Source organism: Tamandua tetradactyla, chromosome X (assembly GCF_023851605.1).
Source record: "Tamandua tetradactyla isolate mTamTet1 chromosome X, mTamTet1.pri, whole genome shotgun sequence".
Classification (NCBI taxonomy): Eukaryota; Metazoa; Chordata; class Mammalia; order Pilosa; family Myrmecophagidae; genus Tamandua; species Tamandua tetradactyla.
In genome coordinates, this window is record NC_135353.1 from 94,932,899 (window position 1) to 94,947,496 (window position 14,598).

The 14,598-nt window shown below is 39.0% G+C and overlaps 1 protein-coding gene across 4 annotated transcripts in view; it reads left to right on the plus strand.

Annotated features, from left to right (window-relative positions):
* Positions 1-14,598, plus strand: part of ZDHHC15 (zDHHC palmitoyltransferase 15) — a 279,992-nt gene that overhangs the window by 232,614 nt on the left and 32,780 nt on the right. For all 4 annotated transcript variants that reach the window (XR_013169451.1, XM_077145733.1, XM_077145732.1 and 1 more), the window contains one exon: positions 1,844-1,922. Coding sequence is in view for 3 of the 4 variants with exons in the window: in XM_077145733.1 (XP_077001848.1) it covers positions 1,844-1,890 (47 nt within the window). In the remaining variant the exon portion in view is untranslated. The remainder of the gene's footprint in view (positions 1-1,843; positions 1,923-14,598) is intronic.

A 14,598-nucleotide genomic window follows, 5' to 3' on the forward strand; every position in this document is an offset into this window, starting at 1 on the left:
TCCTTTCTGCTCTATTCAAAATTGGGATCCATTTACTCCAAATTGGTTGTATGGCATCTATAGCCCTGTGTGTCATAAGAATCATGAATAATATAGTGGGTATGATTTGTAGGGTGATTCTTAAATGAAAACTGCTGTAAATCAAAGCTTGCCTATATGTAAAACCCATAAAGGACTCCCTTAGCCTTCTCAGGAGAAATCTTAACATTTCTTTGACAAAAGCTGATTTCTCCCAATTCTTTGTATATTACTCTGACACCTTTCTGAATGTTTCATGTGCTTTTATTATTGTTTCAGCAGGTAACAAGGCCTTGCCATTTTCAAACCATCACCCCTCTAAATTAATTGCTTAACTTTTTGACTGTGGGCAATTATTTGATATTCATCATCCCTGAAAATCCAGAGTAGGTAATCACAGTAAAGATTCCCTAGGCAGTGAATCTAACAGAGACATTGACAAAAACTCCAGCAGCAGAATAATGTTTTTTTTTCCATTTGCAATGAAATAAGTACCCCACTGTGTAATAATGTGAATTATTATTCACTTTTCCTTAATGCTTTCCTGTGCATTTGCTATCTTAGGTATGGATTTGGCCAGGCTGAAGTTAAGCAAGCCACCTGAGCCCTGGACAGTAGCCACGAAATTTCTCAAGAGTCAGGCTTAACCCTGATGGAGAGGGTCACAAATTTCCAGAGAAAACCTATAGCTTTGTTTCAAGGAACTTCCCCTTTCTCCCTATCATCTAAGACAGACTTAAACTCATAGTAATCTGCCTTTCAATGACTCTCTTGCACTAACCCACAAATTGAAGCCTCTTTTTCTCTTTGAGTTGGCTGACAAACATGAGTGAGTTATTCTCTAGATTTCCTTCACTGAACACCTGGGCCAGTGCAGTAGCTTTGTGTTCATATTTAGGTGCAAGAATACTTCTAAGGCTGGAATCCCATACAAGACAGAATACTGTGATCACAATGGGGCCATAGTTCCAAAGACAGTCATTCTTTGACCCACTTTTACTTTTCCATTCTTCCTGGATGAAAGCAGTCTTGTCTCAGGAATCTGCCTGGTTGACTCAATGGAATAGGAGTTTTCCAGCCTGCTGTGGAGAGGGCAACCCACCCTGGCTGGCCTCCATGTTCAGGGATCAAGATTCTATACCTTTGGGAGCACTCTGAATGGCACACTGATTTAATCAAGGAAAATGTACTACACTGAAACTATAAAAGCCAACCAATGACAACTTTTTCATCTCAAAGTGTCAAATCCATTATTTTGCAGAGAGTATGAAGAAATGATTATCACTGCCTTAAGCAAGCTGATTCAGAGTGTATCTTGCTCCCCAAAAAACTGGAGGTCAGAAACAAAAAAACATTTGTACCATAAACAGTGTTGCTTGCTAATCTCAAAGCCTCTTATTTTCGGGATATGTCATTTCTTTTTAGAAAGACTCCAACACCTAAAGTTTTACAACAGCTATCTGAATTATGTCCAGTAGAATAACAGCAAGAGAGGGTAATTTTGTGAGTAGCAAAACCCAAAAAATTCCATTAAAGTCATTAAAATTAAGCTGACAGCTATTTAAGTCAAATATCAGCTAGTAGTATGGATCAGATAATGTTGATAAATAAAAGAATCTCAGTTTATAGTACCGCAGGCTGACTACCTTTGGAATATGAATGTCTAGATTGGTTACAAATGCTTCTATACAGCTCACCAGTCTTTCGGTATTTATAAGAGCCTACTGCTTCAGGGATTGGACAAGAAGGAAATATGACAGTGAATGAATACCCACCCACATAAGAGACAGGAGAACTTGATCATACTTACTTTGCAACCTTACAGATTATCCAGAAGGCGCCTCATCTCTTGCCATGGAAACGGAAACATAGCAGTTTTCACATTTCCTGTATATCTCAGACAGGTCAGTATTCTAGGGGAGACATGGTACCCCATGGACTGCTAGAAAGATTCCTTGAAAGCAGAACTAGAAAAAGAGTAAATTCTCACCCTGGTGAACAAGGTGCTAACTTCTTCATTTTTTGCTCATATAAATGTAATTTCACTGTGCAGTGTACAAAACATGATGTCTGTATTCCCGACAAATTCACACTCGGATCAAAAGACCCCAGGGGATCCAGAAACAGCAAAACATCTCTTTTGGACTACTTACTTTCATACTGTGAATTATAAACCTTGTCCTGTTGCATTCCAGGTCTCTGTTTGAAATTATATAGATTACAAATAGGTTCCTTTAGCCTAACTCCTTTATATCAGTCAATAACCTACTCTCACCCACTCATAGGCAAAAAGCACCCTCCCTACCCTCTAGTCATCTCAAAATTCTACTAATTTGTTCATTAGTAGCAGGCTGCCTTACACATGGGATTCTCTTTGGTATACCTTTTACTAGTGAAAAAGTAAACAGCTTTATCTTTGAAACACTCACAGGTAAATAAACCCTGTGTAATTCAGTATTAAGAGGAGAATTTCAGTGATAGAAATATCATAGAGCTCAAAGCTAATCTCATGAGCTTTCCCATTCAATTACTGTGAAAAAGCTAGCAATTATCCAGAAACCATTTACTCTGGAGTCTCAGATCTTTACATCTTTTCCTTACATAACTCTGCTGTGTACCAGTATAGCTGTTGTATAAGACCTTGTATATGCCAGCTACTTTGTTATGTATATGACATACTTTATCTCATTTAATCCTCCATCAACTTAGTGAGATGAATGTTACTGTTCCCATTTTAGTTATGAGAAAAGTAAAATCCATAGATTTTAAACTTTCTGAGGACACATAGCTAGTAAGTGGCCTAGTAAGATCACATAGTAACATTTCATCCCAGGTCAAACTTCAAAGCATGTTCTTTCCACTATGTGACTATGTTAAAAATCCTGACTTAGGCTGTTTATATTTTCACTTATAACCAAACGTTAAAAAGAGAAAATAATTGACTCTGACTTCTTGTCCGGATGAAATGTTTGAAGTTTATGTAAGACAACTTCTATGGTCGTAGTATTTAGATTTCAGTTATCTATGGTGCTCATCTCTTATTTCCTTATTTTACCATTTTACAAAGGGTGTTCAGTAGGACACTATTATTCTGAAATGTTAACAGACATTAAAGATAAAAAGTTTTCTGGTGAAATAAATTTACGAAACCCTGTTTAGGCAAAATTGGAGAGATATCACTTCTGTAGGAATTCTCAGAGCTTTTACTATGCTAATGAGTTTAGTGACTCTCTAAGAGGAGGATATAGTAGTCTCCTGAACATATTTAACTGTGGAATCTTACTTTTGGGCCGACCTTGGCGCCTTCCCTTTAGTTCAGTAATTGTCAAGACTTTTAATATGCAATGGAACTTTGTGGATCTCCAAAGGTGGAATAAGTTGTTTCCCAAACTTATTTGATCACTTAACCCTGTTTTCTCAGAACATCTTGAGTGTATATTGGCTTTAAGCAATGCTTTTTCCCAGAGAACTCTGCTCAAATAAGTTAACTGCTTAATTTTGAGGGAACAACAAAGTCATGTTCTGACAGTAATAGAAAAGGTTTGGCAATAAAGAAGGTAAGAAGGGTAGAAGCATTTCAAAACTTACCAAGATTTGAGGACTTGTTTTTAACATATGAAGATAATTATCTATTAATGTTTGTAAAAGCTCCAAACTGCAATCACCCTAAATGTCTGTCAATAGAATGGTTGAATAAGTTATGTCTGAACAAATTATTACATATTTTATACTTACTGACCTTTGATATTCTTTTGAGAAGTTTTAAAAGTTAAATTATGAAGGATAAAGTAAAAAACACCCTACATATTTATAACATAAAACTAACAAATGCTAATATTTTGTTTACATTTTGTGTCAATTTCTTTTCTTGATTAGGGAAGTTGTGGGTTTACAGAACAATCATGTATAAGATACAGGATTCCCATACACCACCCTACCACCAACACTTTGCATTGGTCTGGAGCATTTGGTACAATTGTTGATAGCACATTTTAATAATTATACTATTAACTAAAGTCCATGAGCTAACTTAATATTCACTGTGTAGTATACTATGGATTTTTTTAAATTTCATTTTGTTACCATATATACCATCTAATATTTTCCCTTTAAAAAATGTTTTTCTAATTAAAAAAATACATTCAGAAATATATTTCAGTGCTGTTAATTACATTCACAATCTTGTACTACCATCACTATCATCCATTACCAAAACATTTCCATCATTCCAAATAGAAAACCTGTACGTTTAAGCCTTAACTTCCCATTCCCTATCCCCACCCTGCCCACTGGTAACCTGTATTCTAGACTCTGACTCTATAAGTTTGCTTATTCTAATTGTTTCAAATTAGTGAGATCATGCAATTCCGTTTTTGTTGGGGAAAATGTTCTATATATGTCTGTTAGTTCTAGTTGGTTTAGAGTAGCATGAAGACTTCTATTTCTTTATTGATACTCTGACTAAATGTTCTATCCATTATTGAGAATCGTGTTGACATCTCCTACTTTTTTTTTTCTTTTTTTTTTTTCACATGGGCAGGCACTGGGAAATGAGCCCGGGTCTCCGGCATGGCAGGCGAGAACTCTGCCACTGAGTCGCCAAGGCCCGCCCAACATCTACTTTTAATGTAGAACCATCACTTTCTCCCTTCAAATCTGTCAGTATCTGCTTTAAATATCTTGGGACTATGCTGTTAAGTGCATATATATTTACAACTGTTACAGCTTCTTGTTGAATTGTCCCCTTTATCTGTATATAATGACCATCTTTGCTCTTTGGGCAAACTCTTTTTGACATAAAATCTATTTTATCTGATAGTAGTGCAGCTACCCCAGGTCTCTTAGGTTACTACTTTCATGGTATGTATTTTTCCATCGTTTCACTTTCAACTTACTTTATCTTTGAATTTAAGGTGCATCTTGTGCAGACAGCATTTAATTGGGTCTTTGGGGTACACTGCACTTCTTGGACCTGTAATTTTAAGTCTTTCATAAGAGTTGGGAAATTTTCAGTGATAATTTCCTCCATTAGCTTTTCTCCTCCTTTTCCCTTCTCTTCTCCTTCTGGGACACCCACAACACGTATATTCATGCACTTCATGTTGTCATTCAGGTCCCTGAGTCCCTGCTCATATTTCTCCATTCTTTTCCCTGTATTTTCTTTTGCTTATCTGATTTCAGATGCCCCATCCTCCAGTTTACTAATGCTATCTTCTGCCTCTTGAAATATGACATTGTAGGTTTTCACAGTTTTTTTCATCTCTTCTACTATGCCTTTCATTCCCATAAGTTCTGTGATTTGTTTTTACAGACTTTTGATTTCTTCTTTTTGTTCATTCCTTGCCTTCTTTATATCCTCCCTCAATTCAGTGATTTGATTTTTGATGAAGTTTTCCATGTCTGTTCGAACATTCTGAATTAATTGTTTCAACTCCTGTATCTCATTTGAATTGTTGATTTGTTCCTTTGACTGGGCCATATCTTCAATTTTCCTAGTATGATTCGTTAATTTTTGCTGGCGTCTAGGTATTTAGTTACCCTAATTAGTTCATTCTGGGGATTGTTTTCTCTTTTTTTATGTAGGTTTTTTTGCTCAATGACTTTGTTGTCTATCTGTTCTTCGACATTCAGTTCAGCTTATTCTGGACCTGTAGCTTAGGTTTTGTTTAACACATCAGAATTTTTCAGTTCTTATTTTCTTGTTTCTAGCCCTGCCTGTATGGTCCCCCCACCATCCTTAGGAAGTCTACTTAGGTATTATAGACCCCAGCCAGATTTTCCCAGATGAAATTGACCTCCTGTAAGGAGGAGAGAGTCATCTGCATCAGTTTTCCCTGAGGGTGACATCCAGCAGATTGAAAGGGCTTCCTATGAAGCCTCTGGGCTCTCTGTTTTTCCTATTCTGCCCAGTATGTGGTGCTTTTCTGCCTGCGGGTCCCACCAGCATAAGGTGATGCGGTATCTTTAACTTCAGCAGACTCTCCCTGCTGGGGGCATGGTGGAGACACAGGAGAGGTTGTAGTCTGCTTTTAGTCGCTTCACTTTTCCAGACCGTGGGGTCTGAACTCCTTGAGGAAGGGATTCCACTTTGGCTGGGCCCCGCACCTCTCCTGGGGAACGCACAGGCTCCAGACAAACACTCAAACAAGCTTAATCCTGCCTAAGCCTGGGTCAGTGGAGCCTGAGAAGCCTTGCAGCTGTATCCAAAGAGCAGTGAAGCTTCAGAAACACAGCCACCAAAATGAAAGAGAAAAAATCCTTTTCAGAGCAGGTACCCTGTTCCTCGGGTTTGCCAATCAAGAGCTTAAGTTGGTACATTGCTCTGTGTATCTCTAGGTCCTATGTACCCCCTCCTTTCCTTCAGGGTCCAGGCCTTTTCAAATCCAAAAGAAACCTCTTTTGTTTTTGTTTTTGTTTTTTGTTTTTCATTTTCTGTCAGCCCTGCCCCTTCTGCACTGGGGCAAAAAACCAGCGACCTCTGCTTTTACTCAAGGTTCAGCTGAGCTGGGGGCCTGTTTTTAGTAGTCAGAATTTGTTAATTAATTCCACAGTTGGAGCTTGACTGAGCTCAGCCCTCGCAGCTGGTAAAGTCTCTTTCCTTTCCCCTCTGGGAAGTACCCTGGTGGGGAGGGGCCCAGCCACCATAGCTTGGGAACTCACTGTTCTGGGTGGGCTCTCAGCTGGTCCAGCTGGTCCAGACTGGGGTACGCTGTGTGTCCAGTCACTGACGTGACCCTAGCAGTTGTTCTGTACTGTTCCTGGCTATTTATTAGCTGCTCTGGAGGACAAACTAAATCCCACACCTCGCTAAGCTGCCATCTTGGCCAAGACCTATGCCGGGTATTGTACACCTCTGATTTTATCTTTGCCATGGACATAAAATGGAATCATACAGTATCTATCCTTTTGTGTCTGGCTTATTTCATTCAGCACTATGTCCTTGAGGCTCATCCATGTTGTTATATGCTTCAGGACATCATTTTGTCTTACTGCTGCATAATATTCCATTGCATGTATATACCACATTTTGTTAACCCACTCATCTGTTGATAGGCATTTGCATTGTTTCCATCTTTTGGCAATTGTGAATAATCCTGCTATGAACGTTGGTGAGCAAATGTCTGTTTGTGTCACTGTTTTCAGCTCTTCTGGGTATATACCGAGTAGCGCTATTGCTGGGTCATAGAGCAACTTGATATTTAGTTTTCTGAGTTACCCCCACACTGTCTTCCATAGTGGGTGTACCATTATATATTTCCACCAGCAGTGCATAAGTTTCCAAATTTCTCCACATCCTCTAAAACATTTATAGTTTCCTGTTTGCTTAATAGCAGCCATTCTTATAGGGGTGAGATGGTATGGCATTGTAGTCTTGATCTGCATTTCCCTTATAGGTAATGAGAATAAGCATCTCTTCATGTGTTTTTGAGCCATCTGTATTTTCTCTTCTGAAAAATGTCTATTCATAACTTAAGCCATTTTATAAATGGGTTGTTTGTTCTTTGGTTGTTGAATTGTATGATTTCCTTGTGTATACAGAATACCAAACCTTTATCTGATGTGTGATTTCCAAATATTTTGTTCCATTGAGTTGGCTGCCTTTTCATCTTTTTGGCAAAGTCTTTTGAGGTGCAAAAGCATTTGGTTTTGAGAAGTTCCCACTTGTCTATTGTTTCTTTTGTCATTTTTGTTGTTTTTGCTTTGGGTGTAAAGTGTAGGAAGATACCTCTTATTATTAGGTCTTGAAGATGTTCCCCTACATTTTCTTCTAGGAGCTTTATGGTACTGGATCTTATATTTAGGTGTTTGATCCAATTTGAGTTAATTTTTGTGTACAGTATGAGGTAAGCATCCTCTTTCATTCTTTTGGCTATTGATATCCAGTTCTCCTATGCCCATTATTGAAAAGACTATTTTGTCCAAGTTTAGTAGATTTTGGGGCCTTGTCAAAGATCAGTTTATCATAGATTTGGTGGTCTATTTCTGTGCTCTCAATTTGATTCCTTTGGTCAATACTTCTAATTTGTGACACTACCATGCTGTTTTGAACACTGTGGCTTTTTAATAACTTTGGAAATCAGGGAGTGTTAATCTTCCTCATTTGTTCTTCTTTTTTAGGATGCTTTTTGCTATTTGGGGTCTTTTTCCTTTTAGATGAATTTAGTAAATAGCTTTTCTAAGTTTTCAAAGTAGATTGTTGGCATTTTATTTGGTACTGCATTGAATCTGTAGATCAGTTTGGGTAGAATTGACATCCTAACTACATTTAACCCTCCTATCCATGAGCATGGAATGTCTTTCCACCTATTTAGATCTTTTTTATTTATTTTAACAATGTTATGCAGTTCTCTGTGTACAAGTCCTTTACATCCCTAGTTAGGTTCATTCCTAGATACTTGATTCTTTTAGTTGCTTTTTTGAATGGAATTTTTTCCTTAATTGACTCCTTGGTTAGGTCATTGCTTGTGTATACAAACATTACTGATTGTTGCACATTAATTTTGTAAACTGCCACCATGCTGAGATTTTTTATTAGCTCAAGTAACTTTGTTGTAGATTTCTCAGGATTTTCCAAGTATAATATCATCTGCAAATAATGAAAGTTTTACTTCTTCCTTTCCAATTTGGATGCATTTTATTTCTTTTTTCTGCCTAACTACTCTAGCTAGAACTTCTAGTACAATGTTGAATAATAGTGGTGACAGAGTGTATCCTTATCTCATTGCCAATCTTAGGGGGAAAGCTTTCAGTCTCTCACCATTGAGTATGCTGGCTATCATATATGCCCTTTATCATATTGAGGAAGTTGCCATTGATTCCTACCTTTTGAAGTGTTTTCATCACAAAGGGATGTTGAATTTGTCAAATTCTTTTTCAACATCAGTAGTGATGATCATAAGATTTTTTCCTTTTGATTTGTTGATGTGCTGATTACATTAACTGATTTTGTTGTGTTGATCCATCCTTGTATTCCTAGTATAAACCCCACTTGGTCATGGTATATAATTTTTTTTAACGTGTTGTTGGATTAGATTTGCTACTATTTTGTTGAGAATGTATTCATCTATGTTCATTAAGGAGACTGGTGTGTAGTTTCCTTTCTTATACCATCTTTACGCAGTTTTGGTATTAAAGTAATGTTAGCTTCATAAAATGAGTTAGGTAGTGTTCCTTTTCCCTCATTTTTTGGGAAAATTTTGAGCAAGACTGTTATTAAATCTTTTTGAAATGTTTGATAAAATTCCCTTGTGAAGTCATCTGGCTCTGGTGTTTTCTTTGTAGGAAGATTTTGGATTGACTTATCGAATCTCTCTACTTGTGATTGGTTTGTTGAAATCTATTTTTTTCTTGAGTCAGTGCAGGTTTTTCGTGTGTTTCCAGGAATTTTTCCATTTTGTCTAATTTGTCCAATTCGTTGGCATATACTTTTTCATAGTATCCTGTGATGTTTGTTTTTTATTTCTTCAGTGTCTGTGGTAATGGCCCTCCTCTCATTTATGATTTTATTAGCATCCTTTTTCTTTTCTTGTCAGCCTTGCTAGTGGTCCATCAATTTTATTGATTTTCTCAAAGAATCAACTTTTGGTTTGATTCTTTCTATTGTTTCTATTTTACTCCCATTCATTTATCTCTGCTTTAATCCTTGTTATTTCTCTTCTTCTATTTGCTTTGGGGTTAGTTTGCTGTTCTTTCTCAAGTTCCTCCAGGTGAGCAGTTAAGTCATCAATTTTTGCTCTTTTATCTTTTTTTAATATAGGCTTTTAAGGCAATAAATTTCCCTCAGCACAGCCTTTGCCACATTCCATGAGTTCTGATATGTTGTATTCTCAGTTTCATTAATATCCAGATAGCCACTAATTTCTCTAGGAATTTTTTCTCTGACCCAGCTGTTGTTTAGGAGTATGTTATTTAATCTCTAAATATTTGTGAAAGTTGTCATTCTTTGGTGGTTATTGATTTCCACAATATTCCTTTGTGGTTAGAGAAAGTGCTTTGAATAATTTAATGTTTTTAAAGTCATAAAGACCTGTTTTGTGCCTCAGCACATGATCTGTCTGGAGAACATCCTGCCACTAGAAGTTGTATATCCGGGTGTTTTGGGGTGCAATGACATTTATATGTCTTTTAGCTCTAATTCATTTATAAAATTGTTTAACTTCTCTATTTCTTTGTTGGCCTTCTGTCTCTTTGTTCTACTTATAGAGGAGAGTGGTGTATTGAAGCTCCCTACTATTATTGTTGAAATGTCTATTGCTCTCTTCAGTTTTGCTTATGTCTGTTTCATGTACTTTGAAGCTCCTTGATTGGAAGCATAGACATTTATGATTGTTATTTCTTCTTGATAACTTGTTCCTTTTACTAATATATAGTGTTCTTCTTTGTCCTTATGATGTCCTTACATTTGAAGCTTATTTTGTCTGATATTAATACAGCTACTCCTGCTTTCTTTTGGTAATAGCTTGCATGGAACATCTTTTTCCATCCTTTCATTTTTAATCCATTTGTATCCTTGTGTCTAAGATGAGTCTCTTGTAAGCAGCATATAGTTGGATTATATTTCTTAATCGATTCTGCCAATCTTTATCTTTTCACTGGTAAGTTTATTCCATTAACATTCAAGGTTATTACTGTAAAGGCATTTCTGAACTCAACATCTTATCGTTTTGGATTTTATTTCTCAGATCTATATATTTTTTCTGTCTTTTTTCTTTTCATCCTTAAGTTATCTCTACTCATACTCTTCATTTCTGTGCCCTCCTCCAGATCTCCTTCTCCTGTCTTTTTATTTTTTTTCAGCTCACTGAATTCCCTTTAGTATTTCTTGTTGGACCTGTTTCCTGTTGATATATTATCTCAGTGTTTGTCTGTCTGTGAAACTTTTAATCTCTCCTTCATCTTTTTTCAAAGAGAGAAAGAGTTTATTGTTAGTCATGTAGTAGGAGAACAGATGGCCTAGTAGCCCAAAATCTGTCTCTGCAAACTACAGTAATTCAGGTAGTTTTATTTGAGAAAAGATGGGAAGGGCTTAGGATAATGACCACAGTGGCCTCAGATGATGTTATTAGAGATGATCTAATTATTGAGCATGTGCAGATGGATTACACACTTAGTCACAGAATGCATGAAAAAAATTGTGGAATGAGGTATAGATAACTTGTAGGTTAAAGTCTAAGCTACTGAGCATGTGAGGTGAGTTCACTTTGGTTAGAGCCAGTCCCATTCATAAAGATAATTTTAGATTTGGGGTGGGTCAGTTCTGGGCTGACCCTTCATTAATGAACTTTTGGGGCTATCTTTAGCAATTACAAGACTCTATAGCTGAAAAATTGGATAACTGAGTACAAATGAAGATTAGCCACAGGGTTTTTACAATCACAGAGGCAGAAGATAAGGGCTGCACAACCATTATCAGAGGCAGCTGGATTACAATTCAGAGACTTCAGGTATTTTCCTATGTCTACTCCATTATGCCAGAAAGCAAAATGGAATATTTATTTAATGATTCAGTAATCAAAATCATCCCTTAAATCCTAATTTCTCCATTACAGTTCCTCTCTCTCATTTGATAATTATCTCTCAGTCTTGAGGGATATCTGGGTCATGACTCTTTAACTACTTCTAGGCTGAAAAGGGGTGGTGTTATTAAGGGGCAAAGGGATGAAACAATGATACCAGTTGTTATTCTTAGAGATTCCAGTATCTCTGAGTTTCAGAGCTTCTCTGGCATTGGAACAATCTGGAGGTTTCAAGTCTCTGAAAAACAAACTTAATAAGTAAAATTTTAAAGAGCACAGGATATCTTTCAGGGTTCCCAGGAATACTGTTGGTTGGTTTGCCATATTGTGGCAATTTGCAATATCTGGCTGAATCTTGCATAAGCATAACCTCCAGAATGATCTCTTGACTCAATCTGAAATCTCTTAGCCATCTGAACTCTATTTATTTACCCCTTTAAGTCAATCTATCCATAATGCCAGGGCCAGGCTCAACCTTGGAGCTTATGTCTTATGATGCCTGGGCCAGTTATGTCCTGTGATGCAAGGACCAGTTATGTTTAATGGTGCAGGGCCAGTTATATTTCACACTGCCAGGGCCAGGCTTACACCCCTGGAGTTATGTCCCTCACTGGGGGGAAGCTCAGAGTTTGGCTTCCAGAGAGACCACATTTGAGCAATAGCAGAGATTTTCTGGAGATGGCTCTTAGGCACTAATCAGTTTGTTCAGTTTACGATTATAGAAATAAGTTTAGACCCACTAGTGAACTGCCTACACTTCTGTCTATTCCCTTACAATTAAGTTCAACCTCATTAGCAAACTGTTTACCCATCTCAAGCTACTGTGTATCTCAAGATCCCCTATATTCTGTATTATAAGCCTCTAATTTTAACTTCATCATGGTTATTCTCCTTCACTTTTGAAGGACAGTTTGGCTGGGAACAGAATTCTTGGCTGGAAGTCTTTCTCTGTCAGGATCTTAAATATTTCATCCCACTGCTTTCTCACCTCCATAGTGCCAGTAAAGGAGTCCAAACTCAGTCTGATGTTATTTCCCTTGTTACATAGTAGATTGTTTTTCTCTTGCTGCTTTCAGAATTTTCAGCTTCTCTTCAACGTATGATAGACTATTTGGAGTTATTCTATTTGGAGTTCTTTGGGCTTCTTTGATTTGTGTATTTATGTGTTTTATAAAAGTTGGGGAGTTTACCCCCATTATATCCTCCACTATTCTTCCTAGCCCTTTATCTCTTCTCTTTCTGGGACACCAATGATACTTATGTTTGTGTGCTTTGGTTCATCCATCACTTCCCTGAGATCCAATTCAAATTTTCCATCTTTTTTTCATTTGCTCTTTTTTGCATTTGAAATCAGTTGTCCTGTCGTCTAGTTCACTTATTCTTTCTTCTGCCTCTTCAAATCTGCTGTGGTGTGTCTCTAGTATTCTTTTGATTTGGTCTACAGCATCTTTAATCTCTGTGGTATCTGGTATTTTTCTATTTATCTTTCAAATTCCTCTTTATGCTCCTATAATGTCTTCTTGATCTCCTTTATGTCATTAGGCATCTCACTGATTTTATTTAGTAGAGTTATATGAATAGCTTTGATTAGTTGTCCCAAAGTCTATGTCTCTTTAGTGTTTTAATTTGGTCATTAGACTGAACATCTTCATTTGGTTAGTGATCTTCTGTTGTCTTTGTGGGAGGTAAATATCTTGATAGGCTGACTTTGGAAGTTGATTTCCTTCAGTAGTCTAAAGCTTTGTATTTGTGGGATGGGTGTGGAGTAGGTTATGGGGCATGGGAAGGGACACAACAGTATGGTACCAGGTTGCAGTGCAGGTGTATGCGTAGTTAGGGGACACTATGCTGGTTCCTATGAGTGTGAGGTGTGGGTTGCTTGGTTGTGGAAGTGTGGTGCGGGGGCCATGGGGGTAAGGTGCAGATCAGGCAGGTCTCAGAGCACAGGAGAAGGGTGTGGCATGGGGAACACAGAGGTAGGTGCAGTGTGAGGCAGATGGGGGTGCTGTACAAATGTGCTGGGGCTGGTATATGGGCATGATGTGGGTGGTCACATGGAGTGTGTGGTTCATGGGTGTCAGGGTGTGGGGTACAGGGCACAGAAGTTGGGACACAGGGTGGGCAGGGCATGTGTGTGTTCTTGTGCAGGGAAGGGGTCCAGGGGGGCTGTGATGTGATGCGTAAGTGGACAGAAGTGGGGCACAGCTCACAGTGGTTGTGGGATGTTTGTCAGTGTTGGGTGATGTCAGGTAGGTGGGATCCTGGAGTCGGTGCACTAGTACAGGGGGGTGGGGTTGGGGCAGATGTGCATGCATGTGCAGAGAAGAAGCTATGTGGCATAGATATGAATGAGAGCACCTGCCAGGTGTGGGAGAAGGGCTCTTTTGCCAGTGGGTGGGGCAAGGGTGTACATGTGTGCAGCGCAGTGGTGTGTAGGGGTCAAGAGGATACATGGGTGCCAGACAGGGAGGATGTGGTTCTCCCCTTGTGTGTGGTCTGGTGGGAAGGGTCCTGGTGTGGGTGTGCACAGAGCTCAGGGGCTGTGGGGAAGTACAGCACCTGCGTGGGTTGGGGGTGGGTGTGGCTGGGTTGTGCAGGTCAGCACTTGCCCAGAGCTGAGGGTGCATGGCATGAGTGGGCATCTGAGCACGCACGGCTCTGGGGGACTGGATCCTGATGTGCGCATGCACAGAGCTGGGGGGCATGGGGCGGGGTTGCATGACTGTATGGGCTGGGTGCCGGTGTGGCCTGGGTATGAAAGTGAGTGCCTGCAGCATAGATGCTCAGGTGACCACCAGCAGGGGACAGGGAGGGGGAGGTAAGGGTCGAGGTGCTGGACAACATGTCTCAGGAATGGCCGCGTGAGACTGCAGCCTTGAGCAAGACGTGGGTAGGGCTGGAACAGGCTTATGCACATGCATGGAGCGGGTATGCATGGGGAGGGTGTGGGATGGGGGGTGCCTGCAGTGCAGTGGGGGTGGGTGGGTGATTGGGTTCAGGTGCATGGGGTTGTGGGGTCTTCGTGGGTTGTGGGTCAGGGGCAGCACACATGAGGGTAGTGCTT